At 48.8% G+C, this 27708-nt stretch overlaps 1 protein-coding gene across 1 annotated transcript in view; it reads left to right on the top strand.

Moving 5' to 3' along the window:
• The window catches only part of LOC119462417 (scm-like with four MBT domains protein 1), a 48759-nt gene that overhangs the window by 15999 nt on the left and 5052 nt on the right, over window positions 1-27708 (top strand). Inside the window, exons 7-11 of the mRNA XM_049672969.1 lie at window positions 357-535; window positions 3010-3173; window positions 10813-11054; window positions 13897-14122; window positions 24927-25112. Coding sequence (XP_049528926.1) covers window positions 357-535; window positions 3010-3173; window positions 10813-11054; window positions 13897-14122; window positions 24927-25112 — 997 coding nt within the window. The remainder of the gene's footprint in view (window positions 1-356; window positions 536-3009; window positions 3174-10812; window positions 11055-13896; window positions 14123-24926; window positions 25113-27708) is intronic.

Raw genomic sequence — 27708 nt, 5'->3', positions numbered from 1 at the left:
TACCGGCATGTCTGTGGGTCTCTTTGACCTGTGTGGAAATTGCAGCAACCTGTGTCTCTTTGACCTGTGTAGAAACTGCAGCAAAAAGCGTTTGCGTGCACCAGGAAACAGTGATTAGGCCAAGGACATTACATGGCCCGCAGGTCACTCTTTCATTCAAAAGTGTGGGTGACGTACATTGCTGGTATCTATGCATTGCACCAGCACCTCCCGAACTTCTGTGGCGAAGGTGTCGGGGACAATGCAAGAATTGGACAGACGTATTGTTACTTGTGGGGGAATTCATTGCTTGTCCCACTTTGTAGGATATTGTGCTACAGGAAAATTAGTGACCGGAGGTTTTAAATTGGGTGCAGGTACAAGGGAAAGACGTATCGAGCTACGGTAGAAACAGTCCGCAGCAGCGGCGAGGTGGGTGCGTTCTGCCGCAGCATCTGTAACAAGCTCGAGTGCTGCCCGAACCTGTTTGGACCCACAAGCTTTGGTGAGAACTCCTGCCCTGACAACTGCTCTGGGCTCACCAAGACCAAGTACAGTAAGTAACTAAGTTCTTTGTGCATTTTCTTGCAAGAGCCTGCTACGGGGTCAGTATTTGGCTTCTGTTTAAGTACTGGCTCAGTAGCATTAAAACGTAGGTACATGGTCAAACATAGGTAAAACAGAGCATAAGTACTTGTTCATCTGCAAAACACGATAGACTACTTTTTTCTGTGCACTTTTTCGTCAGAGAAATGAGCTCCACCTGATGAGTGGACTGGCGGCGCCAGGCATTCGCCTGTTGGGTAAACAAACGAGAAACCAACAACGATGGCAAAGATGTGCCTGGAGTGACCATATGATTGCTATCGCAATAAAGACAGATTGGAATAGTTTTACTTTATACCAGCCCAGGGTTGATTCCCCACTCTCTGGGTCTGCGGTGACATATCGTGACCCAGAAATTATGTTAGCTCATTGATTGGATGCATAATTTGAGAACATTTTCAGTTATCATCATGAGGTCGGTGCGGGAATATATAGTTCGATTGTAGTTCCACTGATGTTTTCGCCTTTACAGGAAAACATGGCGCCGTGCCGCTGCTCGTCCCACTCTTCCAAATTCTAGTATTCTATAGCTACAAAGCGTGCTTCTAGTACACACTTTGTGTTGAGTTATTCGCTGTTTCATTGTGGTTACGAAGTGCGCTGCGATATTCCATTATTCCACCAAAATTCAGATTTGCCTGCTTCAAACTGCTCCAAAATGAAATTTACTCTGCTCCAAACTGCTCCAAAATGCAATTTCACTTGCTCCAAAAATTGCTCCAAAATGACTTTGGCCAGTCCCACCCCTGCTTTAGGCATTTTAGACGTACTTGGCAGCATTGAACACAATGATGTGACGTGCTGCTTTTGTCGCATCGTGATTCTGCATACTGGCTGCGTCACCTGTTATAGCACAAGCACAGGAAAAGGAAATGCAGCATAAGACCATCAAAATGCCTCCCTGATAAAATGCTCTTTAGGCAGTTTTAGCATACTGAAAAACAGTTCGTTAGTTGAGCTTAAGATAGAAGTGATCGTCTTTTTAATTAAATTATGGGGTTTTACGTGCCAAAACCACGATCTCATTATGAGGCACGCCGCAGTGGGGGGACTTCAGAATAATTTGGACCACCTGGTGTTCTTTAATGTGCACCTAAATCTAAGTACACAGGTGTTTTTGCCTTTCGCCCCATCGAAATGCGACCGCCGTGGCTGGGATTTGATTCCACGACCTCGTGCTTAGCAGCCCAACACCATAGGCCACTAAGCAACTACGGCGGGTGGTCTTCTTTTGCAGATTTATATATGCGAACATGAAAAAATTACGCTCAGAAGCGTACAGTAGCACGTGCACCAAGACACAATCAAAATAATTTACTAGCAAAGCCCTCTTCACAGAGCTTTAGCATACCGCACCGTGCGATCTGCTACTGCGATATTCATATTGTGCTTTGTGTGCGCCTTCTCTGTTTACTTGTAAAAAATTCACTACTGAAAAGAACAGGGACAATTGGCAGCCTTTGTTTCTCTCCTGTGTGCGTGCCAAAACTTGTGATGCACCCATGAATGACAGTCGAACCCTCACTTTAACCATTTGAGGGTCAATTTTTTTTTTCTCCAAATGCTACCCCCCAGGGTGGATATTTTATTCTATTAAGATACCATTGTAAACATATAGATGCCGTCGTAAAAATACTGCACCGACCATTTGCGACTTGTTCGCGGCGCCGTATATTTACATCTTTGACCCTCAAAGGGGTTAACAATGTCTAAGCCGATCCACATTTATTTATTTATTTATTTATTTATTTATTTATTTATTTATTTATTTATTTATTTATTTGTTTATTTATTCAATACCTACAGTTCCTTTGTTATATCCTTTATTATATCGGTCATTATAAATTACAAAAAAAAAAAAAAAACTGTTATTGGGTCTATGCGAAACAGATGCAAGCACAATGCCTCTTACGAGTCAGCAAAAGGTTTTCTATTGATTTTTTGATAGCCTGTCAGCTGCTTGCTGTGTTATTACATGGCATGCGAACAGCGTGAAATTACAAACATGCTTAATGCCGTCATTAATATGCAGCCATGCTATTGCTGTGGTCACATTGGATTGGCACATTGGCATGCCAGTTGTGGGCCAGCCAAGCCAAACCATTGGCCCACACATGCACTGTTTCCCTTGCTGCTCTTGCTCAGTATTTAACATATTTGCTACCAAAATACATATTTGAACTGAAGACATACTCTGATATTGTCTCGGATCTTGCATTCTTGGTTTCAGTATAAGCAGTAGAATGCTAATTGAAATCTAGCATTGCCAACAGAAATTTATATTTAGTTGGTCATATCTGATTATGTGTTATATATCTGTGTGTTTTATAGCAAAGTTTGACTTAACTAGTTTCACTGCTTTCTGTGACTGGAACAGATGATATTGCTTTACTTGAACAATGTGCTGGTTTGCTTTGTGTGCAGCCTACCACTTTGTGCGCAAGCGGCAGAAACGGCAGATGGCGCTGCGTAAAGCGAAGCAGGCGCGCTCCGAGAGCCCCGCATCTGGAGCCAATGCCTCGTCCAGTGGGTCCACAGGCGAGCCGCCGTCTGAGGCAAAGCAGAGCCGGGTAGACGTCACCATGTCGGTGCGTTGTGTGTAGCAACTCTGTCAGTGACGTTCCTCTGATTGAGGGCTTACTGTATTGTCATTGTTATCATTGCACTTCTTCGGTGTTACAAGGCTGCTTACAGTGGCCATTTTTATACCTGATGACCATTATAAGTGGCACTTACCTTAACTGAATATTCTTGTGTAAGAGCTGCACATGTGTAACAGTTGCTACAAGTGTAATTGCTGCACGCTAAACTTGGGCCTAAATATTTCAGACAAACATGTACGATCTACATCCTCTTTCAGCCAAGCATGTCCCCCATCAATTGCGGTTTGGCTGCACCATCTCTGTGCGGTATCAATGCAGTACAAATTAGTATCCTCTTTGTATCTGTAGTTGAAAGTAGGTGTGCGTGAATATATTTCAGCAGAACGGACTGTTGGGCTTGTTGGTCTTGCATTATAATTATGGTAGATTAGCGAAAATTAATAACAAACACAAAGAACAAAGTTAATATGGATGGGTGCTACTAGCAAGTGCTTATTCTCATGCCACCTGCCGATATGTGTACAATTTCTTGCGCATGCGTGCCATCGCATCATCTGCATCACAAGAGAACACGAGGCTCTCGCATATCAAAGAGCGGCTTGCACGAATTCCTACTCTGACAAATGCAAGCTTATTGAAGCTTCACTAATGCAAATTGAGGCATTCTTTTCGATAGAGAATTCTGCCAAGCCAACCGAGATATGCAACTTTTGCTTCTGCCTGGGGTCATTGTCTCCTGAAGTCTTTGTTCGCAGCCACTTGCAGAAATGTGCGCGACCAAATGTGCCTGCGTATCCTCTTTTGTTTTTTTTGAGCATCCTTCCTAACACAGTCATTAAAACACCTTTCCCTCTGGCCCACATGACATTGAGATGGAGTAAATGACCCCAGTGGAGCATTTTACAAAGGGACACTCATGCCTTGTTTGGCATCTGTATTTACCTTGGTCGCAGATCCGAGGACAGAGCTTTTTCAGCTTATTACGGGCTGTGAAAACCAGAGGGACATCATGTCTGCTGGCAACCTACTTGAAGGTTGTCGGCAGACGTGGCGCTATAAGGCAGCGGGCATAGCCCCAGTGCTTGAATGGCGGGGCCAGAGGTCACGCCTTATATATACAGTGTAGTCCACTTATAACGTAAGTCGCTGGAGTCGTGAATATCTGCACTAAAAGCGGTACCGCACTATAACCAAAAAAACGATGTTCAAGCCCTGCACGTATCCAAAACATGTAGACCAAGCAGCCGTGCGTATCCGGGAATCAAAACGTTTGACTGGGAGTTTTGCATCCATTTAAATTTACGAACTTTGAAAGGTTAATGTCCAAGTACCTATGATCTTCGCATGAAGCAGACAAAGTAATAATTAAAAAAAATGGCTCTCCGTGAAGGCGCGCATCCTCCGCGCCCTTTCACTCGCACATATGGCGCGCGGCAACGATTTATCGCCCTTGGACTCATGCTCCACGTCTTATGCTCCTCCTCCGCATCGGCCTCGTTGATCTCCTCTCCCATTGGTGGGTGCACCTCGTTGAGAAGCGTGCTCGCTACCGCCCTTGTCGGCGAGATTTTCCCGCGGAAGCCGCATTATAACCGGTATTTCGTCTCATGCAGCTGCACTGTAAGCAGTATGCGTATACATGGAGTGCTATGGGAAAATTAACGAGAGTCTGAAAGGCCATACTATATCTGGTCCTGCACTATAAGCGGTTACGTTATAAGTGGTCTATACTGTACAAGATTTCGCACAACGTCAAGAAGGTTGCCGGCAGACGTGATTTCGTAGCCTTTATTTTTAGACAGCTTGGCTCGTGTTAGCTGGGACATACGGTAGAACAGAGCTGTAAGTAGTGCTGGCACACTAATTTGGACTTCCCTTTAATATGGACAGACTGTACTGTACAGTCGAGTCCCCTTACAACGAACGCCGCTACACCGAAATTTCCGCCACAACGAAGATTTTCCGATTGCCCGTCAGCTGCCCATAGAAAGTAATACAAAAAAGTATCTTCATATAACGAAGGCGTTTTATTCAGTATTTCCGCTTCAACGAACTTTTCGAGAACGAAACTTGGACTGAATTGAAGTTGGAACTGCCGAGTAGTCAAATTAGAAGGCCCTTCCAAAGCTGTGAGGATCGTATGTCCGCTTGAACGAGGTTTTTGCGAACGAAATCAAATTCCAAGTACCGATTTACGCCACTGCAATCCATAGCCACGTGTGGTCATCACGTGTCTATGCGAGACTGCACGGGATCACCACAATCGCTGCTGCTTTCTGTGGTGTGTGTCTGGTCGAAATGGCTACACCAACAAAGAAGCATAAATTTCTCTCTCTCAAGAAGAAGGCACATATGATCGCTGAGGCAGAAGGCGGAAGCAAAAAATCTTGCAGTTTCGCCCGAAAGGTGAAGCATCGATTGCGATAGCAGATTAGTAAACAGTTATACGAACTAAAAATAGTAGTATTATCATCCGTATAAACCTGTAAACATTCGCTTATTAACTAAAGTACCAAGCACGGTGTCATGTGCGCACAGGTAAACATGAACACATCTCGCTCGATGATTGCGGAAACTCGGTGTCAACACGCTGGAGTGAGAAGGCGCGGCAATAGCAGCGAGCGCATTGACCTCCGTGCCATCTCTCGCTTCAACACGAAACTAAATGTTGAAAGCACAGCGCACACGACTCTACGGGCACTAGTTGCACTTCGCCCACATCCGCAGATCGCTTTTAAGATGAGGCCCGCGCGGGCATGCACTTTGTGCCCGTCACAGATTGCTTTCAAGATACAGCGGCCCCGCTGCAGCTTGTCTTCATTATGCCAATGTCTCATCGTCTGGCGAAAATGACAACCCGGTAGACACACAGACTCCGGCGACTGCTTTGAAAGTAATGCATCCTTTTGACCTCATCTTAAAGGTTATCAGAGCCCACGACAATGAAATTGTGATGGCTCATTTAATGGACTGTGAGACTTGCGATAAGCCTTTGCTTGCCGTGAAGCGCAAGAAATCCAGGCTGACCGACTTCTGGAAATAAAACTTTCAGTAAGCGTAAGCTTGCCAAGCTTGCCGACTTTGTCATAAATATGCTATGAAATTGTGATAATTCAAACCGCTGCGTTGGGACGGTGCATGTGCCACAAAATGAGTGTTTCGCAATCCGCCGGGCACGGCGATTGTTTAGGCATCGGCCGCATTGTACGAAAAATGCTGTAACAGCAACACGAAATGCATTCTCTAGTGAAGTTGACACTTTATTGACTGCCTTTGGTACGTCTCAACCTTAGCCCCCACGCCATCGCGAAGATTTCCCGGACGATGGTTTCGGTTTCGTTTGCGGCTTTGCCGTTTGGCGTATGTAATGTCACAGTGCGTAAGGTGGAAAGAAGAGGACATGGTTGGTGCCCTGGGAGACGACAAAGAAGATTCTGGGTTTTCGCTTCTCTGCGCAGCCATTAAAACCCATCTGTAAAACCAGTACGTTTCTTCCTTCCCGTAACATTATTGGTGGAGGTGCTGGGTACTCAATTGCGCAAGACGGAGCTCCGCAGCGGACGTAACCTGGCTGCCATGTCATCCGAAGGGGAGTCTTCAACCGTGGCCCCGTCGACGCCACCGACGGTCATCCTAACCCAGCCCCGTGACCCTGGCATGTTTTCTGGGATTGACAATGTTGACGTCGATGACTGGTTGGCAAATTACGAACGGGTCTGCGCCAGCAACAGGTGGGATAACACGCTTATGCTGGCCAACGTAATATACTACCTCAAAAAAACGGCACGAGTCTGGTTCGAGACACATGAAGAAGAGGTTACCAGTTGGGAGCAATGCAAACAGAAGCTTCGTGATTTGTTCGGCAAGCCCATCGGCTGCCAACGTGCTGCTCAGAAGGACCTTGGGACCCGTGCACAGACGTCCACTGAATCTTACGTGGCGTACATCCAGGACGTCTTGGCTCTTTGCCGCAAGGTGGATAAAAACATGACAGAGGCAGACAAGGTCAGTCACGTTTTAAAAGGCATAGCGGACGACGCGTTTAACCTTCTCGTGTATAAGAACATCACAACAGTCAATGAGATCATAAACGAATGTCGCCGCTTTGAAGAAGCGAAAAGCCGCCGCATAGTTCAGCAGTTCACGCGTCTACCCAACACCGCTGCTTCCGCGTGAGCCCACTCCCTCCGAGAACGTCGTACGTATAGTCCGGCGAGAAATTGAAGCAGCGTCTCCTGCCACACAAGTGACGCAGTGCTTTGACGATTCCCGGCCGCTCGTGTCCCTCATTCAATCGGTCGTTCGCCAAGAACTTTCCAATGTGGGTCTGCAATCCATCTGCTCCGCCAACCGTCCTGACTTCGCTTCGTCTGCTGCCTCTGCCCCTGTTTACCGGAACCAGAGCGGTCCTTACCCGAGCTATCGCAACCCGGCCGAATGGCGCACACATGATGATCGACCCATCTGCTTCTATTGTGGACGTGTGGGCCACATCTCTCGCCATTGCCGAAGTTCCTGGCCAGCCCTCTCTCGACCAAACTTTCCCGCCTACCTCCGCTCCCCACTGAATCCTCGCCCGCCTGTGCCCCCCACCGAGTTCGAAGATGCACCTGACAACGTCCGAGTCACTGCGACTAACCGCTCATCATCACCGCACAGTAGCCGCTCCCGTTCACCCCAACTGCGTCGTTCCCCGTCCCCTGCTTACCGTCGCCGCTCTCCGACGGGAAACTGACTGGGGCAGCTCCGGGAGGTGACGCTGCTCTAGCGCCCCGGCCTGAAATTCCTCTGTTGAGCCTGCCTACTGATTGGAACCTTTTGGACGTGGATGTGGATGGTTTGCCTGTTACAGCACTCATCGACACTGGAGCGCAAGTTTCCATCATGAGTGCTGACCTTCGAACGCGCCTGAAGAAAGTCCTTACTCCTGCTCCGACTCGACTGCTACAGGTCGCCGACGGTGGAACTCCGGCTGTGCTCGGAATGTGTGCTGCACGTGTCAGTGTCGCCGGACGCCACACGTTTGCTTCACGACGTCATCTTACACCACGGCGCACCTCGTCAACTTCTCACCGATCGCGGGCGATACTTTCTTGCCAAAGTCATCGACGACTTACTTCGATCCTGTGCTACTAAACACAAGCTTACTACAGCCTACCATCCTCAAACTAACGGTCTTACTGAACGCCTGAACCGGACAATAACTGACATGCTCGCGATGTATGTTTCCTCCGATCATCGCGACTGGGACACTGCTTTACCATTTGTCACGTTTGCGTACAATTCCTCGCGCCACGACACAGCTGGTTATTCGCCCTTTTACCTTCTATATGGCCGTGAACCGACCTTGCCTTTCGAGACTCTTCTTTCGACCACACTCGACTCGCCGACGGAGTACGCTCGTGATGTCATAACCACAGCGACCCAGGCACGCCAGATTCTTCGTCTCTCTGCTTCACAGACACGTCAGAAGTGCCGTTACGATCAGCGCCACCGCGATGTCGAATACGAACCAGGTGCTCTTGTGCTAGTTTGGTCTCCATCCCGACGTGTCGGTCTTTCGGAGAAACTCCTTTCGCGATACTATGGCCCTTATCGCATCATCCGTCAGGTGACGTCTGTCACATATGAAGTGTCTCCACTGGATGCTACCGTGCCTTCACCTCTATCTGACGTCGTCCACGTCAGCCGCCTCAAACCGTTCCTTTCTGGAACCAGTGAGTCGCACCAGTAAGGTGCTTCTTCTGACGGGGGTAATGTCACAGTGCGTAAGGTGGAAAGAAGAGGACATGGTTGGTGCCCTGGGAGATGACAAAGAAGATTCTGGGTTTTCGCTTCTCTGCGCAGCCATTAAAACCCATCTGTAAAACCAGTACATTTCTTCCTTCCCGTAACATTATGTACAGTTAAACCTGCTTATAATGAGCCTCCATATAATGAATTCCTGGATACAACGAAGTTTTTCTATTCCCCTCCGTTACTCCATAGAAGCACATGTATTTGAGACCTCTATGCAACGAAGTGGCAGCGGGAGACCGCCTTGAAATAACGAATTTTCCCCGCTGACAGCCTAAAGATTTCGCCCCAAATTTTGTCATTTTTGCGCGAGCAACAACTGGAAGCACCTTCTCCGCCGCGACGGAATGCGAAGCGAGCGCACGTGTGCGTGCGAGCCTGCATCCCTCGTCCCGGCGATCTTGCCGCCGCGGGCGTGACCTTTCCCCCTCCCTTCATTCAAACCTGATCCTGCCGCTTGCTGCAGCTGGCCTAGCCCGCCAAGCCGGCACTCTCCTTTTCCAGTTGATGTTGCTGACGCACTGGCAGACGCTGTGACACATCACACTCAATAAGCGTGGACACGCACTATCAAACGCTGGCGGCGTGTGGAAGCGCGCCGCTGCAGAAGCGAGCGAAGTGACCTTCGTGCTGTTGTCTATTGCTTCAACACAAACTGAGCGCCGAGAACACACAGCACGTACAAAGCTAAGAGCCGCCGTCGCACCTACACTGCCTAGACTCTGCCCCTACGCAGATCGCTTTCAAGAGATGGCCCGCGCGACCACGCGCCGCCACGCAGTATGCAGTTGATGCCAGAGTACAGTACAATGCCGCCTGCTATCCGTCCCCCCTCGCTCCCTTCCCGGTGCCTCGAGCGCAACGGAAGAGGGCTGCTTCTTCCCTTCTTTTCTTTCTTGCGTGCGCGAGATTTAGACGCGATCGTCGGCTCCCCTCGCACGTTTTCACACGCACATACAGCATACGGCGTGCGGCGACTGCGTTATCGCTCTTGGACTTTATACGGAACATCTATGAGCCAAAACCAATTTTAGGGCCACAATGCGTCATAGACACCATCTTTAGTTAGCAAATACGGATCTCAAGGGCCATGCTTTTGCTGGCAGAAACCGAAAATACGTCATAGTTGTTCCCCCCGGCACTTTGGGCGGCCAATGCCATCATCAAGCCACCAAGCCAAGTGATATGAAAAGTCAAAATGGCCGCTCGGGCCGGCGCAGGGTGGCAGTTCGCAACGTATGATGCGGGAACGGTCCCACAGTTGCGACGCAACAGCGGGGTTACCAATGCATTGGGTTCTAAGGGAGCTGTGCCGGGACCGGCCGAAAACGACGTAACAGCCGGGATAACGCAGCACCCGGGAACATAACAGCGGGGTTCTACTGTAACACTATACGACGCTATGACGCCATCGTGACGCTCGCTCTTCGTTTCCGATGCCTCGCGCTTGTGCGAAACGACACGCGTCCACGCATCCAGTACCTGGTGTGACATTCCAAAGATGAGTGCTTCGCCGAAAACAAAAAACGGGTGCGCGTTACAATCGAGGGCGCGTTAGAATCAAGTAAATACGGTAAGCGCTTCTTTTTCGAATTTTCGTGCCGAACCTGCATATAATGAAATCCTCTTTATAACGAAGTTTTTCAGGAATTTGTCAATTTTGTTATATCCAGGTTTAACTGTAGTGAATAACTACCTTACATGTGTCCCTTTGAATACTTTCTGAACTTTCTGTCTGGTTGTTCCATTGTGTAGTCCGTAGCACCTTGCTGCAAACTGTGCACCTCTCTCTCATGACGGTTTAAGTGGTGCTCTGATTCACCTGCAGGCATCTGAACAAGCTACAGCTTCCAAGGAAGCCAACACCACTTCTACCTCTTCCACTAGCACCACCACCTCCGGTGCTGCTGCTGCTGCTGCTGCTGCTGCTGCTGCTGCTGCTGCTGTGAAGAAGTCGGAGCGGCTGTCAAGTCGTCCAGCCACACGGCCACCTACTCGAATTGGACATCGACCGCCCGGCAGACCGCCCGGCAGACCGCCTGGCAGACCGCCCAAGTCTGCTAACAGGCAGTGCGTTGCTTTCTCCCAAACTCGCACAGAACCATAGTCTCTGGTATCAGTGTGAGCTGTCATGCTAGAAAACCCAGAATGCTCGTAACTTCATTAGCATTGTTTGTGTGCGTTGGTTGAGGGATCTCAATTGACTCTATCCAGGGATACATATTTTTTATGCCTGATGTTGCTGTTAAAGTGAGTAGGAGATGGGCAGGGAAATGTTTCACGCAAAACATAAATTCATTTTTTGACTAAAACTACCGTAAAATTCCGAGCAAGCGCCCCCCCTCGAGCAAGTCGAAATTACCGGCAAAGTTAGGGGGGGCGCTATCCCGGAACGGCACCAAAATTCAAGATGGCCACGTCAAAATTTTCCCGCAAAAAAAAAAAAAAAAGAAGCGCAGTTGGAATAGCATTAAAATTTTATTGAGCATGAACTTTATTAAGCCAAAGATTTGTTAGTGGTGTTTATCACTCTCAACACCACCGTTACTCAAAACCACCAAAAGAACTACAGAAAGCGCATCGACGCTGCACCGGCGCGTCGCCGCGACCGGCGACGCGAACATTGGTTATGCAGCTTCTTTTCCAGGCAAAATTATGTCCGCGAGAGTAAAGTGACGCGTAATGTTCACTTTATTAAAAACCATGTCCACGGTGAAACGTTTAGCACTAATGAGAGTTCCGATACAAGTGAAGCTCAGCTGCAGTGCATGGCTACCGACGGCGGACAGCGAACCGCGGCTCGGCCATGCTCGCATCGCAGCTGGTGGCGCCGCAAATATCAGCATGTTTTCTTTATCGTGTGAAATTATTGCGAGGAGAGGGTAAAGCGGCAACGACGGTAACAAAACATTGCTGCTTGGGAGCGTCGGCGGTTCGTTCTGAAGCGCCGTCTGCTACAGATTCGAAGTGAACTGAAAAAGGCCTAGCGACGATATCGGTGGCGAGGATTAGCAGCGGTGAAGCTGCCGGCGATGCCAGAGCGTAGCCGCGACCACTCCTCAGTCACCGAGTGGTCACGTCACTGTGCCGCAGGGAACTCCTTTGTGCCGTGCGAGAGGCAGATCTCGCCGTCGGCCGGCGGTCCGTGAACTACAGACCGCCAGCCGCAGTTCGCCCCGATGCACTCGCGTGCCCACTGGGGCGTCCAGGTACGACCATGATTCGATGAAATGGCTCATCCGGGCGCCCGATGCGCACCGGTGCGATTTGCCGAATTTTCCATCATTTTCGTGGACTGGATGTGGCAGGCTGGTGCGGAGCGGGGGGAGGGGGGGGGGGGGCGCTTTCCCGGAACGGCGCGGAAATTTGAAATTAGCAGTGAAGTTAGGGGGGGGCTCTTGCACGGGTGGGGGCGCTTGCTCGGAATTTTACGGTAATATAAAGCAATCCTAGCAAACCGTCACTGCATACGTGTTACAAGCACTCTAATAATACAGGCTGCGTTATGATACACAAAGTCCTAGCTATATCAGAAGTCCTGACAGTTTAGATGTCGTGGCTCGCATGTTTGGTAATGGGACAACCGCTGTGACATAGGACGAGGCTGATAGTCAGGTGGCTGCTATAGCATATGATGGGGTCTGGCCTGACTCTACTGGCTTACAAAGCCTCTTCATGGCTAAGAGCGGATTTTGTAGATGCCAAAAAATCCGCTCAGATTATCTTTCTGTTAAGCTTCCCTTTAATGGTTCGATGGGCAGCCTGGCTGTTGGCTTAGCCAATCAGCAATCACTGGATGTGACAACCCAGGAAGTAGTTGATCCAGAATACGACCCCAGCTTAAAAACTTAGCTTGTGAAAGGAATAAAAAGAAATATGTTGACTAAAATATTAAGTGAGCTCTCTACTTTTAGTGCGAGCTGTCCCCAAAGATTGAACTTCCTACAGCGATCATTGGCTCGCTTTCTGGTGAACCTTGGCTTACATCAACATTGTAAAATTTAATTACTTGTATTTACAGGCCACTAGCTGACCATTGAGTGCTTTCCCTGTCAAAAGCATGAAATGCAGGTTTATGTTTCTGTTTTTCTGCAGGTGCTCGATTCTTATATTAGCTAAAACTACAGAAAGGGAACAGACAGTGAAGCCAGGGAAAGCATAGAGGAAATTAACTGTTAATTTTAATTAAATGCAGAAATAATAAGGAAAGTGGAAATAAAAGTGAACGAAAAGAGAACTTGCTGGTGGGAGCCATGTGGATTACATGTGACATGCGTACACTTTCTTGGACATTTGTGTATGTCTCATAGACCTAACCCTAAGAGTGTAAGCCAGCAATGTAGAACACCCTTTAAATTGTAGGCATCACATAGTACTACATGAACATAGGAGCAGACAGGCTTCATGTGGTTTTAATTAAGAGTTGTGCCCCTCAGTTCCCCTTATTTTTATTGCCCATTGAATAAGGAGAGTCTCAACTTTGGCTGCTTTGATGCCATGAGATAGCATACGAGGCTTTATTGGTTAAATGTTCATTGCCTTCTTTTCAAAAGGCCTAAGCTAAATTCAAAAGAAGAAAACAGGTATCTTAAATAAATGATTAAATAGTACATGTTAAATGGGATGAGAGTCACCCGCCATCACCTGCAGCTGAAAGATTTGACTTTCTTGCTTAATGTGGGCACTTTCTGCGAAAGAAGGGAATTATTTATCAGCACATAATGTTCCTTGGTGGTGTCTCTTCCAAGTACTGACAGAAGCAGAGTGTTGGTTGGCTTCTGTAATGATGAGAAAACTGGTGGGTTTAGCGTTACATGGCTGACAGTCGGAAAAAAAAGCAATAAGTGTTTCGTGAGAGCTGGTATTGCTGTTGTGGAGCGCTCTATGCCCCTCTTGGAACGTCTGCACGCAGGCCTCCTCCTGTCACCTCATCCTGTGGGTCGTCAGCTGCACCACCACCAAACGATCGACCTGGTGTGCGCACTCGGGGTGCGCGCCTGCCAGACTTCAAGACCCTCAACTTGGATCTGCGTTGGCAGAAGCCGCTGCGGGCACGTCTGCTGTCCAACAAGAAGCAACAGCAGCAGGCATCACGCTCGGACACCCCGGACTCTCTCTCCTCTGAGGGCACTGCTGAGGCAAGTGGATGGCCGTCAGGCTGTTTTTGCGGCAGGAGCCATATACAGTACTCACATAAGTATAACGTGAGCTTGCTTTATCTGATTATTAGCCTGATAAAACACCTTGCCTTAGCCCCAGTGGCTATGATATTCTGCTTCTGAGTGTGACTCTGCGGGTTTGACTCCCCAACCGCATTCTCATGGGACAGCATGTCAAAGTGTTCGTATACTACTTTGATTTAGGTGCACATGAGGTAAAGTTGGAATCAGCTAGCGCAAGACAGGGATAATTGGAGATCACAGAGAGCGAGAGACCTTCGTCCTGCAGTGGACATAAAAATAGGCTGACGATGATGATGATGAAGGAAAAGTTAATCCAGGGCACTCCACCATGTCTTCCAGAGCCCCAGTGTTGCTTTTGAGACATGAAAGGCCAACTCCAGCAACGTTTCACTTTGGTTAAAATTGGTTATAAAGGAGTAGTACTATATGCTATTGAAGCAATGTTGGCAGAGCAGCAGGTGTGGTAATTTTCTGCATTTATTACAAACTGCCTTTAAATATAGAACTTTTGCAGATTACGCATGCACCTCCGAGATTTTCAGCCCGCCTAACCTCGGAGGTTACGTCGAAGAGCTGTGCTGGTTCTCACTGTTCCGGGTTCTGTGTCACTTCCGGCGAGAGATAATGACGGTGTCTTTTCCAGTTTCTGTATCAAAACCATCAATTTTTGAGTTTCTCATGATGCAGCCACTTGTATCGTAAACGTAAAATTTTGTAGGAAGGCGGCTTTATATTTACACTACCTGAAACTGGGCACCTTGCGCTGTCCTCAATTTTGTTGCAGTGGGCCTTTAAACTCCACAAATAAAAGCATCTGTGCTTTGTTTTGAGTTACCTGAGAAAGAACCTTGTGCTAAATGCAGAAAATAAAATTGGGGTTGAACTCACCTACGAGTCATGTTAAAATATTCGAACAGTCGAAATATGTCACATATGAGGTATACGGCTACTACGTTGCATTATTGCGGTCGTGACCTAACTCCCATTGACTTCCATGTACCATGTTCCCCTTTGATATGTTGCCGTTCGGTAATGTTCCCGGCATCTTACGTAGCATTTGAACATGACGTTCACTTAAATTTAGAGGTGCAGCCAGCTTGTACATTGCAACAAGCGACCAAAGTTTGCAATAAGCGACAGAAGTTGCACGAGGCCAGGCTCTGCATAAGTGTATCTGGAGAAAATGTGCACAGAGCACTCATTTGACGAAGCACCCGAAGAAGTGTGCATCAGTTATTGGCTTAGTGTGTGTGCAACCACACACACTAAGCCAGATTTGCCAAGCATCAGGCTACATTTATTTTGGGGCTTGCAAGGGTCTTAAAATACATTGCATAATTGCCGGTTCCCTTTAGTCAGCTTCACCGCAATAGAGCCGTGTTATGCGGTGAAGAATACTCAAATTATTGCGGTGAGGCATATTAAGAATTGAAAGGGGCCACTAGGCGCCGTGGTGGCTCAGTCAGCTAAGGTGTTGCACTGCTGAGCACGAGATCGCGGGATGTTACGTTCGGCGACCAGCGGGGGAGCGATCTTGGAAGTATCTCGTGTTTACCTGCGACGAATCGCTTCGGGAGGCTGAAAAGCCGTCCCGCCGGGAAAGATCAGCGGCAACATCATGTCTGTCTCTACACCTTTCAAAGAGTACGTGTCTCGACACTATAGGAAGAGGAGACTCTTGGAAAAGTAGACGCGTTCTCAGGGCCGCTCGGCAGACCAGCTGGCCGCCAAGGCCACTCTCCAAACAGATCCGTCGATGGCTGGCCCATTCCAGGAACACCAGAAGCGTCAGTTCAAGTCAGGTGTGAAGCCACCTGTCTACGAGTGTCCCGTCCTTTATGTGGGGAAGTGAGCAGTGTGTGCCCAAGGGCACTTCTGCGAATGTGGTCGGGCAACGAAGGCGCCGGGGAATTATGCGCACCCTCGCCCTCTACGCAGACCATTGGTGACTTTCGAAGCTCCGATTGGAGGATGGTGGGACCACAGCTTGGACAGAGGGGTTTTAAGAGAACTTTGGGGGCCATATTGAGTGCTCTCCCATCTGCCGAGTGCTCTCTCATCTGCCCTGAGATGTAGCCAGTGCTTCGATCTAGTATGCTTCGATCCAGTCATGTTAGACTGATGAGACGTAACGTCTCATACTCCTACTTCCCTTGTAAATAATGTAAATAAACCCAGTACTCTTCGTTCTCGATGAGGATGTATTCCTCACTTCAACGTCTTCAGCGCCAGCGTGAATGAGTCGGACGACGGCATGGGCCAGCTACCACTTTGGATATGCCCGACTCCAACTCTTACAACTGCTGGCGAGGCCACGTTGTTGGCGAGGCCCCAGCTCCAACAACTGGTAGCAGCGGCTGCGTAGGCTAGACCTGCAGTTTGACGTCGAATTTGGATAGACCACGACTCCCAACTTTTACAGGGATCGAATCCCGGCCGGGGCGGTCGCATTTCGATGGAGGCCAAATGCAAAAACGCCCATGTGCTTGCATTGTTGTGCACGTTAAAGAACCCCAAGTGGCCAAAATTAATCCGGAGCCCTCCACTCCACTACGGCGTGCCTCATAATCAGAACTGGTTTAGGCATGTAAAACCCCAGAAAGAAGAAAAAAGAAGAAAGGGGTCACTGTCACGGAACATCGTATGCGTCGCCTAATTATCCATGTGCGCAGGCATCGTCTTCAATATGCTGAGACATCTGATGTGCTGAGACATCTAATAACTGTACTGTCTGTAGTGGTCGTCACATATCAGCTGTGACCAGTGGTGCCCTCTGGGCATGAGCAAGGTGGCGCGTGCTAAATAAAACACTTGGCGTTTGGTTCTGGAGGAGTGTGGCTGTCGTCTCGCATGCTCCGCTCCGTCGTGGCCTGCCAGCACGGCCTGACAGGAACGCCACGCGACATGGTGTCAGAAGTGGGGTGCTTTTGAAAAACTTTGGTCTCTAAACGGACGTCGACGACAGCATGCCTCTCGAAGAAAGCGCCCAGTCGACGCAGTGGCTAGGCCTCGCTCTTCAGCCACCGAACGCGCTCAACTTCTCGAACCCTGCAAGTTGGTCCTCGTGGAAGTCTCGCTTCGAAGATTATGCCACTGCCTCTGGACTACAGAAAGCCTCGCAAGACGTTCATGTATGTGCGCTGCTTTACTGCATGGGTCCGGACGCTCATCCGCTCCTGGACACTTTTTCACTGGACGCAGACTCGTTAGCGTCCTACGGCGCTGTTGTCAAACGCTTTACCGAGCACTTCGAGCGTCCTGCTAATGAACTCTACCGAGTCCCGCATTCATAAGTGTATCCAACAACCTGGCGAGAGCGTCGACACGTTTTACGCCGAACTCTGCAAGTTAGTAAAACGATGCAAGTACCTGTCATCGGCAGTGAAAGAATGCTTGGTTTGCGACAGGTTCGTTGTCGGCTTGCGAGATATGTGTCTCTCGGACCATCTGTGCCGTTCCCTGAAGCTCACTCTCAAAGAAGCTTGGACACAAGCTCATCAGTCCGAGGACGCTGATAAGGAATGCTCACTCGCGCAGGCTACTTCGCAAGCCCCGGTCAACATTGATGCCGCAAAAGCTCGAAAGTTTCCTTCGCGAGACCGTGTGAACGCCAGAACAGCTCCCTCAATGGACGCAAAGACTGAATGCTGCCACCGTAAAGCTCCGGTTTGTCCCTACTGTGGTCGCGCGTTTCGGGAACGCTCGCAGTGCCCAGCACGGAACTCGGTCTGCAACTTTTGCGGCAAGAAAGGCCATTTTGCTGAAGTTTGTCGCTCTAGAAAGTCGGAGCACGCTAAACTCGGAGCCATCGAGTTGCACGCTCTGGAGTCATCTGCCAAAGCCAAGTTCGTGGATGTCACGGTCGACAATTACATCACTAAATTCAATGTTGACTCAGGAGCTGAGGTTTCCACAGTCCCAAGTGAGTTCATCCAAACTGGTGGTAGGCATAGGATTTTTACCAAATGGGCAAACTTGGCATACTGGCTGGCTTCAGTGTTGCAAAACATGTTCTCTAAAGTTGTTAATTAGTGAATTTTAGTTAGCCTGACCATCAGTGACCCTTGCATAGATGCTGGTGTCCACTGCCGTGAATGATGCATTGCCTACAACATTGTCTCTTAGTTATTGTTGTGCCACGCTTGACAATAATTTGTCTTCCCCAAAACACCTGGTATGTGTGTTTCATTGGACAATAAGTATGCAATGACATTGTTGCAGTACCGCACGAAGCCAACAGACAGTGAAGCCAGTGAAAGCATGGAAAAATAGCTGCTATTTTTAACAGTAATAAGGAAAAGGGAACGGCAACTTGCTGCAAGTTCGAGCTGTGCCCACACCTCCTGCATGCGTAAGTGGGAGCAAGTTGTCTTATCATCAACTTTCATTCCCCCTTTCCTGACTGTGACGTGCCGTTGTGGTCGTCGGTTTCTATGGGTTCCGGGGCGGCATAAGACGCATCCAGACACAGTGGAGACCAGGAAGGGACTGCCTGACCCTTCTTCTTTATTGCTCGAGCCCCTCTCGCGAGCGCGAGCTCGGCGCCAAGGCGCAAGACACGTGCGCACCAAGCGTCATCTGCTTTCGCTCGTGACATGGCCGGGTTTTGAAACAAGTCGTCCCGACTGTTTACAACACTAAAAACACAACACATAACATTCGCAATGGTACAACAGGAATTATCTAAAACATAAGCAAACTTAAAGAGCAATCATACAACAGTAACTATTTACAAGGGCAAGCTTTGTCGTCCCATTTTTACACACATAAATAAATGTAATCACTCGAACTATACTACACCACACACTTCACTGCATCCATACGGCGTCAGACACATGTACGGCTTAGTCCGTTGCACGAGGTTGTTCCATCTCTGCAATCGGGCTCAGGTAGGGCTTCAATTTCTCCACATGCACAATGTCCGTTCCCATGTTATCGGCAAGTTCGATCTCGTAGTTCACGGGAGACAGTCTGTTCACTACCTTGTGAGGGCCGTTGTACCATGTGGTCGATTTAACACCGGAGGGTGGAGCCTTAAGAAGCACTAGTTGTCCTCTTTCGAACACAACGTCCTTGTGGTGCTTGTTGAAGTAGTCCTTCTGTTTTTCTTGTGCCAGTCTGATGTACGCGGCCGCAAGTTCTCTAGCTTTTTTCAGTCTTTCGCTCACTACCGCGCCATAACTGGAATCTTCTTTCAGTTCTTCAAGTTCTAGGCGGCTGTAAACAACGTCTAGTGGAAGCACTGGATCCCTACCATAAACTAAGAAGAATGGAGTTTGGCGAACCGTGTCCTGGTACCCGGTGTTGTAGCAAAATACAACATATGGGAGTACATCAGCCCACTTCTCTCCCCCGGCGGTAGTCATGGCAATCATCTGCTTGATAGTCTTGTTAGCCCTTTCGCACAAGCCATTTGCTGCAGGATGATATGCGGTAGTGGCAGCATGTGTGATGCCACGATGTTTGAGGTAAGCTTCAGTAGATCGTGCCATCATTTGAGTACCACGGTCTGTAATAATCGTGGCTGGGCATCCATGCTTCAAGACAATTCTGCGCTCAATGAACTTTTGAACTGTCGTGGCTTCTATATTCCTCAAGGGTTTTGCCTCAACAAACTTGGTGAGGTAGTCAATGGCTACGATGATATATTTATATCCTCGAGAGTTCTTGAATGGTCCTACGATGTCCATCCCAACTGTATGAAAAGGGCTGTGCACTTCTATCGGTTGTAGTAATCCATAAGGCAGCGATGTCGACATCTTCATCCTCTGACAAAGGTCGCAGTGACTCACATACCGTTTGACATCCGTATAGAGCTTTGGCCAGTAGTACTTGGACCTCAGCGCTTCGAATGTTCTTCTGATGCCCATGTGGCCACCGTACCTTCCTTCATGCATTTCTCGAAGTGCCTCAGCCTGTCGCTGAGAAGGAAGGCAGAGGAGAAATCGACTGCTGACCGGACCTTGATCTCTCCTGTACAGTACCTCATTGTGCATCAAAAATTTCTTTTGGGCCCGTTTCTGTTGCTTCTTTGTGCCCAATGCACCATTAAGCAGATCCAGGACTTTAGCGCAGAATGCGTCCTGACGCTGCTCTTCACCCATGTTGCCACAGTATCGCAGTGGTGGATAGGATACAGCAAGGATTTGGCCTTTCTCTGGAACAATGGGAGGTGTCCTTGAGAGACAATCTGGTACGCTGTGCAAGATTCCTGATTTGTAGGTGACGTCAAAGTCGAACTCCTGCAAAATCAGCGACCAACGGAGGAGACGTTGGTTACCTTCCTTGTAGCGCAAAATCCAGCAAAGGGCGTGGTGGTCACTGACAACTTGAAATTTGCGGCCTATCAAGTATGGTCGCAACTGTTCTAATGCCCATTTCACAGCGAGGGCTTCCAGTTCCGTCGAAGAATAATTGACCTCTGCGCCTTTAAGTGCCCTGCTCAGGTATAACACTGGGCGATATCGTCGCTCTTCATCTTCTTGCAGCAACAGACCTCCTAAGCCGAGACGAGATGCGTCTGTGTGTACTTGCACCCTAAATTCCGTTCTCTCCGAGAATAGTTTGAGGACAGGCGGCTGACACAAAGCGCACTTTAATGTCTCAAAGGCCACTTGCTGATCCTCTTCCCAGGAAAAAGCAGAATTCTTCTTTAGGAGGGATCGTAGAGGTGCAGCGGTAACGCTGTAATTAGGGATAAACTTCCGGAAGTATGACGTAAGCCCCATGAATGACTGGAGTTCCTGTACGGTTCGAGGAGGCCGGAACATCTGAACAGCTGCCAGTTTCGATGGGTCAGGACTTACACCATCTTTTGTGACAACATGCCCAAGGTAATTAATAGCAGTGCAGAAGAAGTAACACTTCTGTGGTTTGAACTTCAAAGCTGCTTTCTGGAACCTTGAAAAGATGTCCCTGAGGTGCGAAACATGGTCTTCAAATGTCTGACTGAAGACTACGCAATCATCCATGTAGACGAGAGCGTTGTCATACCTAATTCCGTCAATGATTGTATCGACGGCTCGTTGACACGTGAAAGGAGCACCTTTAAGACCAAACGGCATCCGTAGGAATTCGTAGAGACCCCAAGGTGTAACGAAAGCCGTCTTCTGTATGTCATCTGGATGCATGGCTATCTGATAAAAACCAGACACCAAGTCCATGACAGAAAAGTACTTGCTTCCGGTGAGCGCCTGCAGGGCATCTTCAATCCTTGGAAAAGGGTAAACAGTATCTTCAGTCACTGCGTTGAGCCGTCGATAATCGACGCACATGCGTGTTGTCCCGTCTTTCTTCGCTACTAGGACCAGCGGTGAAGCCCAAGGACTTCGAGAAGGCCGGACTATGTTGGCATCGATGAGGTCCTTGATCAGACTCTTGACGAGGTCACGTTGCGCAGGAGACAATCTGCGAGGTCGTTGGGAGATAGGCTTTGCATCCCCAGTTGGAATACAATGTTGCTCAACTTTGCATGAGCCTACATCCGTACTTGATTGTGCGAAGCAAGCAGCATGCTGCGCCAACAACTCCTTCACGACCTGCAGCTCACTTGAGGATAACGTTGTGCCAACGTTAAAGTTTACGTCACCAATTTGGATTGAGCAATGCTGCGGGTCAACAACTGCATAGGCTGGTGGTTCATCAAGATCCTCAGGAGAAGGCAGGCATGAAACTTGGAGGATCTGTTGACAGTCTTCCACAGAGAGTTCAATGTCCTCTATTCCCCCTGCTTCTTCTACGACTCCAACTGTCATCTGAGATGGAAGCACGATGGCTTGGGGTGAACAGTTCGTAAGTAAAACCTTGACTATCTTCTCGGATGCATCTGCAACCATGGGCTCCACAATGACCGAATAGCGGTCGTACAATAGCTTTGTCCCTGTGATGACCATCACACAATCTTTATCTCTAGACATGCGATGCCAGTCCACTGGAACTAACTTCCGCGATAAAGCAGGTAGTGTTTGCTCCCTAATGAGGTGGATCTTTTGTAACATCTGAGGAACAGACAAAGCAAAGCTTTGTGAACCCCAGTCGATGATGGCTCTTGAGGCCCGTAGGAAGTCGTCGCCTAGAAGCACTCCGTCATGAGGTAGCCGCTTAACCACGACAAATTCATGCTGCAATGTTTGGCCGTCGACTGTTACAACAGCTTTGACTTGACCCAAGTTTTCTAAGTGATGGCCGCTTGCTCCTACCAAACGCAGGGACGAAGGCTCAATAATTAGCTTGAGTCTCTCAACCAGTGGTGCTGTAATCAGACTTTTCACAGCACCTGAGTCCAAGATGCATTTAAACGTTTGTCCGTTGATGATGACAGGAACGGAAAAAATACCCGCTTCTGTAGAACAAGACACCTGCTCAATCACTGATGACTGCTCGCGGGCATTGGCGTCACCAGTTGATCGTTTCCCTGCTCTTTTGGGCTGGTGGACTCAAATTCCTCCTGCCGCTTCAAAAATTCTGCAGTTAGTGGCAGACGACACTGTGTGACAAAATGTCCGCTTCTAGAGCAGTTCAAGCATAGTTTACGAATCCTGGAGGTGTTCCCTTGAGATCTGTTAAAAACACGTGGTGAATAATAAGTCTGATTCCTCGGAGGCGGCTTCACTTCATGTTCCCTTTGAGGTAGGTTTTTCTGGGGTAGCTGATTTTCTGAGGAACCGCTAGACTCCATGCTCTCCTTGCGCTGACGATTCCGCATAGACTTCCGAGACGAACGCTTTACCAAAACGGGGCGTTCCGTGGTCTGCGATGTGGGAGGTTCAACCGCAACCAGAACTTTAACGTTTTCCTCGGTATTGCTGATCTGGTCAAAGCGCAGAAAAGAGTCTATCATGTCATTTAGTTTCTCAAAATTCTTGTCAAAGAAGTGTTTCTTGGCCTTGTCTGAAAGCGTAGCCATGATGACCTGACACTTCTCCTTTTGCAATACCGGATAATTGCATTGTTCCATGAGGTCCAATTTGCGGTAAGCAAAGTCTGTACACGACTCTCCAGCTCTTTGTGTAGCTCCGAACATTCGCTGCTTAGAGGTTACATCACAGTCAATGTTGTAACGGCGACGGAACGCTGCCTTCACATCAGCCCAAGTAGCGATATTGACCATCTTTGCGTGGTGGCGCATCCATGTGAAATCCTTAGCTGGGAGCCTAGAGATAATGAAGGGTATCGCGACCTCTTCATGAACGCTGAAGGTTCTGAACCAAAAATCAACTTGATGAAACCAAGCGGTGACATCTTTCCCAAGATGCGGTAAGGAGCTAGCTGCGAAACTTGAAAGTCGGTCGCGAGCGTCTTCACCCGAGCTGTTAGAGATGCATAAAGTAGCTTCGTCTTTAGCTTTGCCGCGTTGGTTTCCCGAGCCGCGTTGAAGATTTATCGACGCAGCGCTCGTCTCCGTACTTTGGCAGGATTCGGCGTCTGAGTCCTCACGCGTTTTCGACTCCAAGCGCTCGATGCGTTCCACAATTGGAGCGAGTAAGTTGCAAAAGAAGTCGTGACTTGCCTGCAACTGCGTGTCAAGAGGTGGCTTTGGTGCGTCGACTTCTTTGACGGAGTCGTGTCCATTCGAAAACATTATTTTCAGTCCTTCCAATTCGCGCCGGAGCTGATCCACTTCGGTTTTTAGGGCACCTGCTTCGGACACGGCTGTCCTGTAGGCTTCCACCCGGGCGGCGTCATCCAACTGTTCGAACACATCGATGGAACACTGGGCGGTCGCCATGTTGGGTTTACGGAGCCGACGCTGTCCTGAAGGCAATGGTTCGACCAAAGGAACGCGCAGCGAGCGACGACCCCACATCAAAAGGGAATAAACGTCTTTATAGCTCACCCCGAGCCGTTGGGCGCCAAATGTGACGTGCCGTTGTGGTCGTCGGTTTCTATGGGTTCCGGGGCGGCATAAGACGCATCCAGACACAGTGGAGACCAGGAAGGGACTGCCTGACCCTTCTTCTTTATTGCTCGAGCCCCTCTCGCGAGCGCGAGCTCGGCGCCAAGGCGCAAGACACGTGCGCACCAAGCGTCGTCTGCTTTCGCTCATGACACTGACATTTCTATGTTTCGATAGAAAAAAAAAGTTATTTTTCCTATGCTTTTACTGGCTTCATTCAATTGTTTCCCCCTTTATTCTCATATGTTTTAGTACCTGTGTCATTGGGATTGTATACCTTCGCTTGATATTAATTTCGAGTGCAGCTCTTAGGTGCCCGTTCTTGTGGCGAGCGTCGGCGCCGTCCTTCGTAACTGAGCGAATGAACACAGCGAACGATGAAAGCGAACGCGGAGTGCAGCTGGAGGTGAAAGTCGGCGATAGTGAAGAGAGCGCGAGGAGGATGGTGCAGTGGAACCATGAGGCGGAAAGTGGAGAAGCGCGAGAAGAAAAACATAGTGCCACAACTGGCTTTGTGGCGATGGCTACGAGATGGCTACGCCAGAGTAGCGTGTGTTGTCTGTATGGAAATGCGAAAGGTCTGTTTGCAGCAGCTGCTGTGAATCGTGCCCACGCGTCACCCACGCACCGCCTCTTGTGATCTTCCAATTAGCAGGGCAGTCGCGCCACACTTTGCTCCATTTGCAACGTGCCGCACGAGACAGATTGTCCGCACCAGTCAGTATATCGCGAAATGAAAACCCGTATACAGCTGTGCTCAAATTTCACATTATTTAACTTTCTGTTCTCAATATTCCTTGTGGCAGATCTTTTGAATAAAACAAGAAAAAATAAGAAAACTTTCTTTTTCTATTTGTTGCGCAGTTGGCACAAGAGGCATCTTCTCGGTCGTTATCGTCGTCGGTGAGCACACAGCAGCAGCAGCAACCAAAGCACCACATTCCCCACCTGTGCCTGGACTCCAATCCCATTGATTGGACCGTCGGCGATGTGGCTCGCTTCATTGCCGGCACCAACTGTGCGCCCCTCGTCCGTGTCCTGCAAGAACAGGTGAGCCTTCCACATGTGCACATACTCTCCCCCTTCTTTACAGATATAGGGACACTGAAGACTACATCAGTTTAGACTGATGGGGTATTCTTCCAAAACTATATTTTTGTCATTTGTGCGAGAAGGTTGATCACTAGAAGATAAAATTAAGACCAAACTTCCATTTTTCGAATTTCGTGCTACAACCCTAGCGCTGGTGTGTCAGTGTGACATCATTGATTTCAGAGTGTTTTCTCATATTTGGGTTGTGGTTTAATAGAAGTTCTCGAACCTTGCTATGCTCACTTTGCCTTTTTGAGAGTACGATGTAGTTTTTGAGAATACGAAGACTTCATAGGATACCATCAAAATTCATGACAATGCGACACATTGGTTAGGGAAAATCAGGGTGGCATTGCCACCCATCTTCTGTTCTTGTACCTTTTCTGGTTGACGAAGCCTCCTCTCACTTTTGGTATTGTAGAAAGACAGTTCACTAATACAGTTCCACTTCCTTTCTCTTTAGTGTCCCTTAAAGGCGCCTAAACGACGTCTGAAATTTTTTTACACATTTCAAACAAACTCGCACACCGCTGTGACCATTGTCTTTGGCAAATGCGGCAGCGGTAATTCCACAAACGAAAAACAATCCCATGCTCCTTTCTTGGCCTTTCCGGTGCCTCCTTCACGTGTCGTGATGTCAGCAGAGTAAAAGCTGTCGAGTGGTTGGTCGTTGAGGAACAACGCCAACATGACGAAAGCCGAATGCGTGTTCCAAGAGTGGAGGGAGGATCGGCCATTGTGCACCACCAAACCTTTTATGGAGCTTCCATTCAATCAGCTTCACGTAGAGGGCGATTGGGGGCAGACAGTGGAAGAGCTATTGTTCTTGTGTGCTGATGCTACCCGTAGCTTTCACTGTGCTAGAGTTGGCGAGCGTATTTGGCAAGCAGGTGCGAGCGGCGAGTGGAGAGGGTAGTGAAGGAGAGCAAGAAACCCCGGTAAACGCGTGCTCGTTCATCAAGCACCTGTAGCTTTGCCATTACTGCGCCATTTCAAAAAATTGTTGCAGCTATATGTTCATTCCTGACTAGTACACATCAGCCACTGTGTAACTAGTTGTAAAACTCAGGGTTCTTTAGAAGCCCCTTAAAGTTAAGCTGCATTCATAAAGTATGCTGCTGCAATAGCAAAATGGCCATTCTTGCCATGACAGGATGCTTGCTAAGCCAGAAAGAGTAAAAAAAAAAAAAAGAAAAAAGACAGGTGGCAACACTGTACTGAATTTTCTGCACCATTTTGATGTGACGTCATGAATTTGGACATTGTCTGCTTGGCTCTACTTAATCGTTTATTGGTAATGAACCGAATCACATCATAAAGGATTATAGAGATCAGACTAGCAAGTTTGGAGAACTTTCTTGCTCTAAAACGGCACGAACACTACCGTAAAATTCCGATCAAGCGCCCCCACCCGTGCAAGAGCCCCCCCCTAACTTCACTGCTAATTTCAAATTTCCGCGCCGTTCCGGGAAAGCGCCCCCCCCCCCCCCACCAACACTGGCCTGCCACATCCAGTCCACGAAAATGATGGCAAATTCGGCAAATCGCACCGGTGCGCATCGGGCGCCCGGATGAGCCATTTCATCGAATCATGGTCGTACCCGGGCGCCCCAGTGGGCACGCGAGTGCATCGGGGCGAACTGCGGCTGGCGGTCGGTAGTTCACGGACCGCCGGCCGACGGCGAGATCTGCCTCTCGCACGGCACAAAGGAGTTCCCTGCGGCACAGTGACGTGACCACTCGGTGACTGAGGAGTGGTCGCGGCTACGCTCTGGCATCGCCGGCAGCTTCACCGCTGCTAATCACTCGCCACCGATATCGTCGCTAGGCCTTTTTCAGTTCACTTCGAATCTGTAGCCGACGGCGCTTCAGAACGAACCGCCGACGCTCCCAAGCAGCAATGTTTTGTTACCGTCGTTGCCGCTTTACCCTCTCCTCACAATAATTTCACACGATGAAGAAAACATGCTGATATTTGCGGCGCCACCAGCTGCGATGCGAGCATGGCCGAGCCGCGGTTCGCTGTCCGCCGTCTGTAGCCATGCACTGCAGCTGAGCTTCACTTGTATCGGAACTCTCATTAGTGCTAAACGTTTCACCGTGGACATGGTTTTTAATAAAGTGAACATTACGCGTCAATTTACTCTCGCGGACATAATTTTGCCTGGAATAGACGCTGCATAACCAATGTTCGCGTCGCCGGTCGCGGCGACGCGCCGGTGCAGCGTCGATGCGCTTTCTGTAGTTCTTTTGGTGGTTTTGAGTAACGGTGGTGTTGAGAGTGATAAACACCACTAACAAATCTTTGGCTTAATAAAGTTCATGTTCAATAAAATTTTAATGCTATTCCAACTGCGCTTTTTTTTTTTTTTGCGGGAAAATTTTGTCGTGGCCATCTTGAATTTTGGTGCCGTTCCGGGATAGCGCCCCCCCTAACTTTGCCGGTAATTTCGACTTGCTCGAGGGGGGGCGCTTGCTCGGAATTTTACGGTAGTGCATACTTCAAAATCTGTGATGTCTCACCAATGTACCTGCGCTGAGGTTTGGGCTCGAC

Source organism: Dermacentor silvarum, chromosome 8 (assembly GCF_013339745.2).
Source record: "Dermacentor silvarum isolate Dsil-2018 chromosome 8, BIME_Dsil_1.4, whole genome shotgun sequence".
NCBI classification, from domain to species: Eukaryota; Metazoa; Arthropoda; class Arachnida; order Ixodida; family Ixodidae; genus Dermacentor; species Dermacentor silvarum.
Note: the sequence above shows the minus strand (reverse complement) of the source record. Positions and strands in the feature narration are given on the sequence as shown.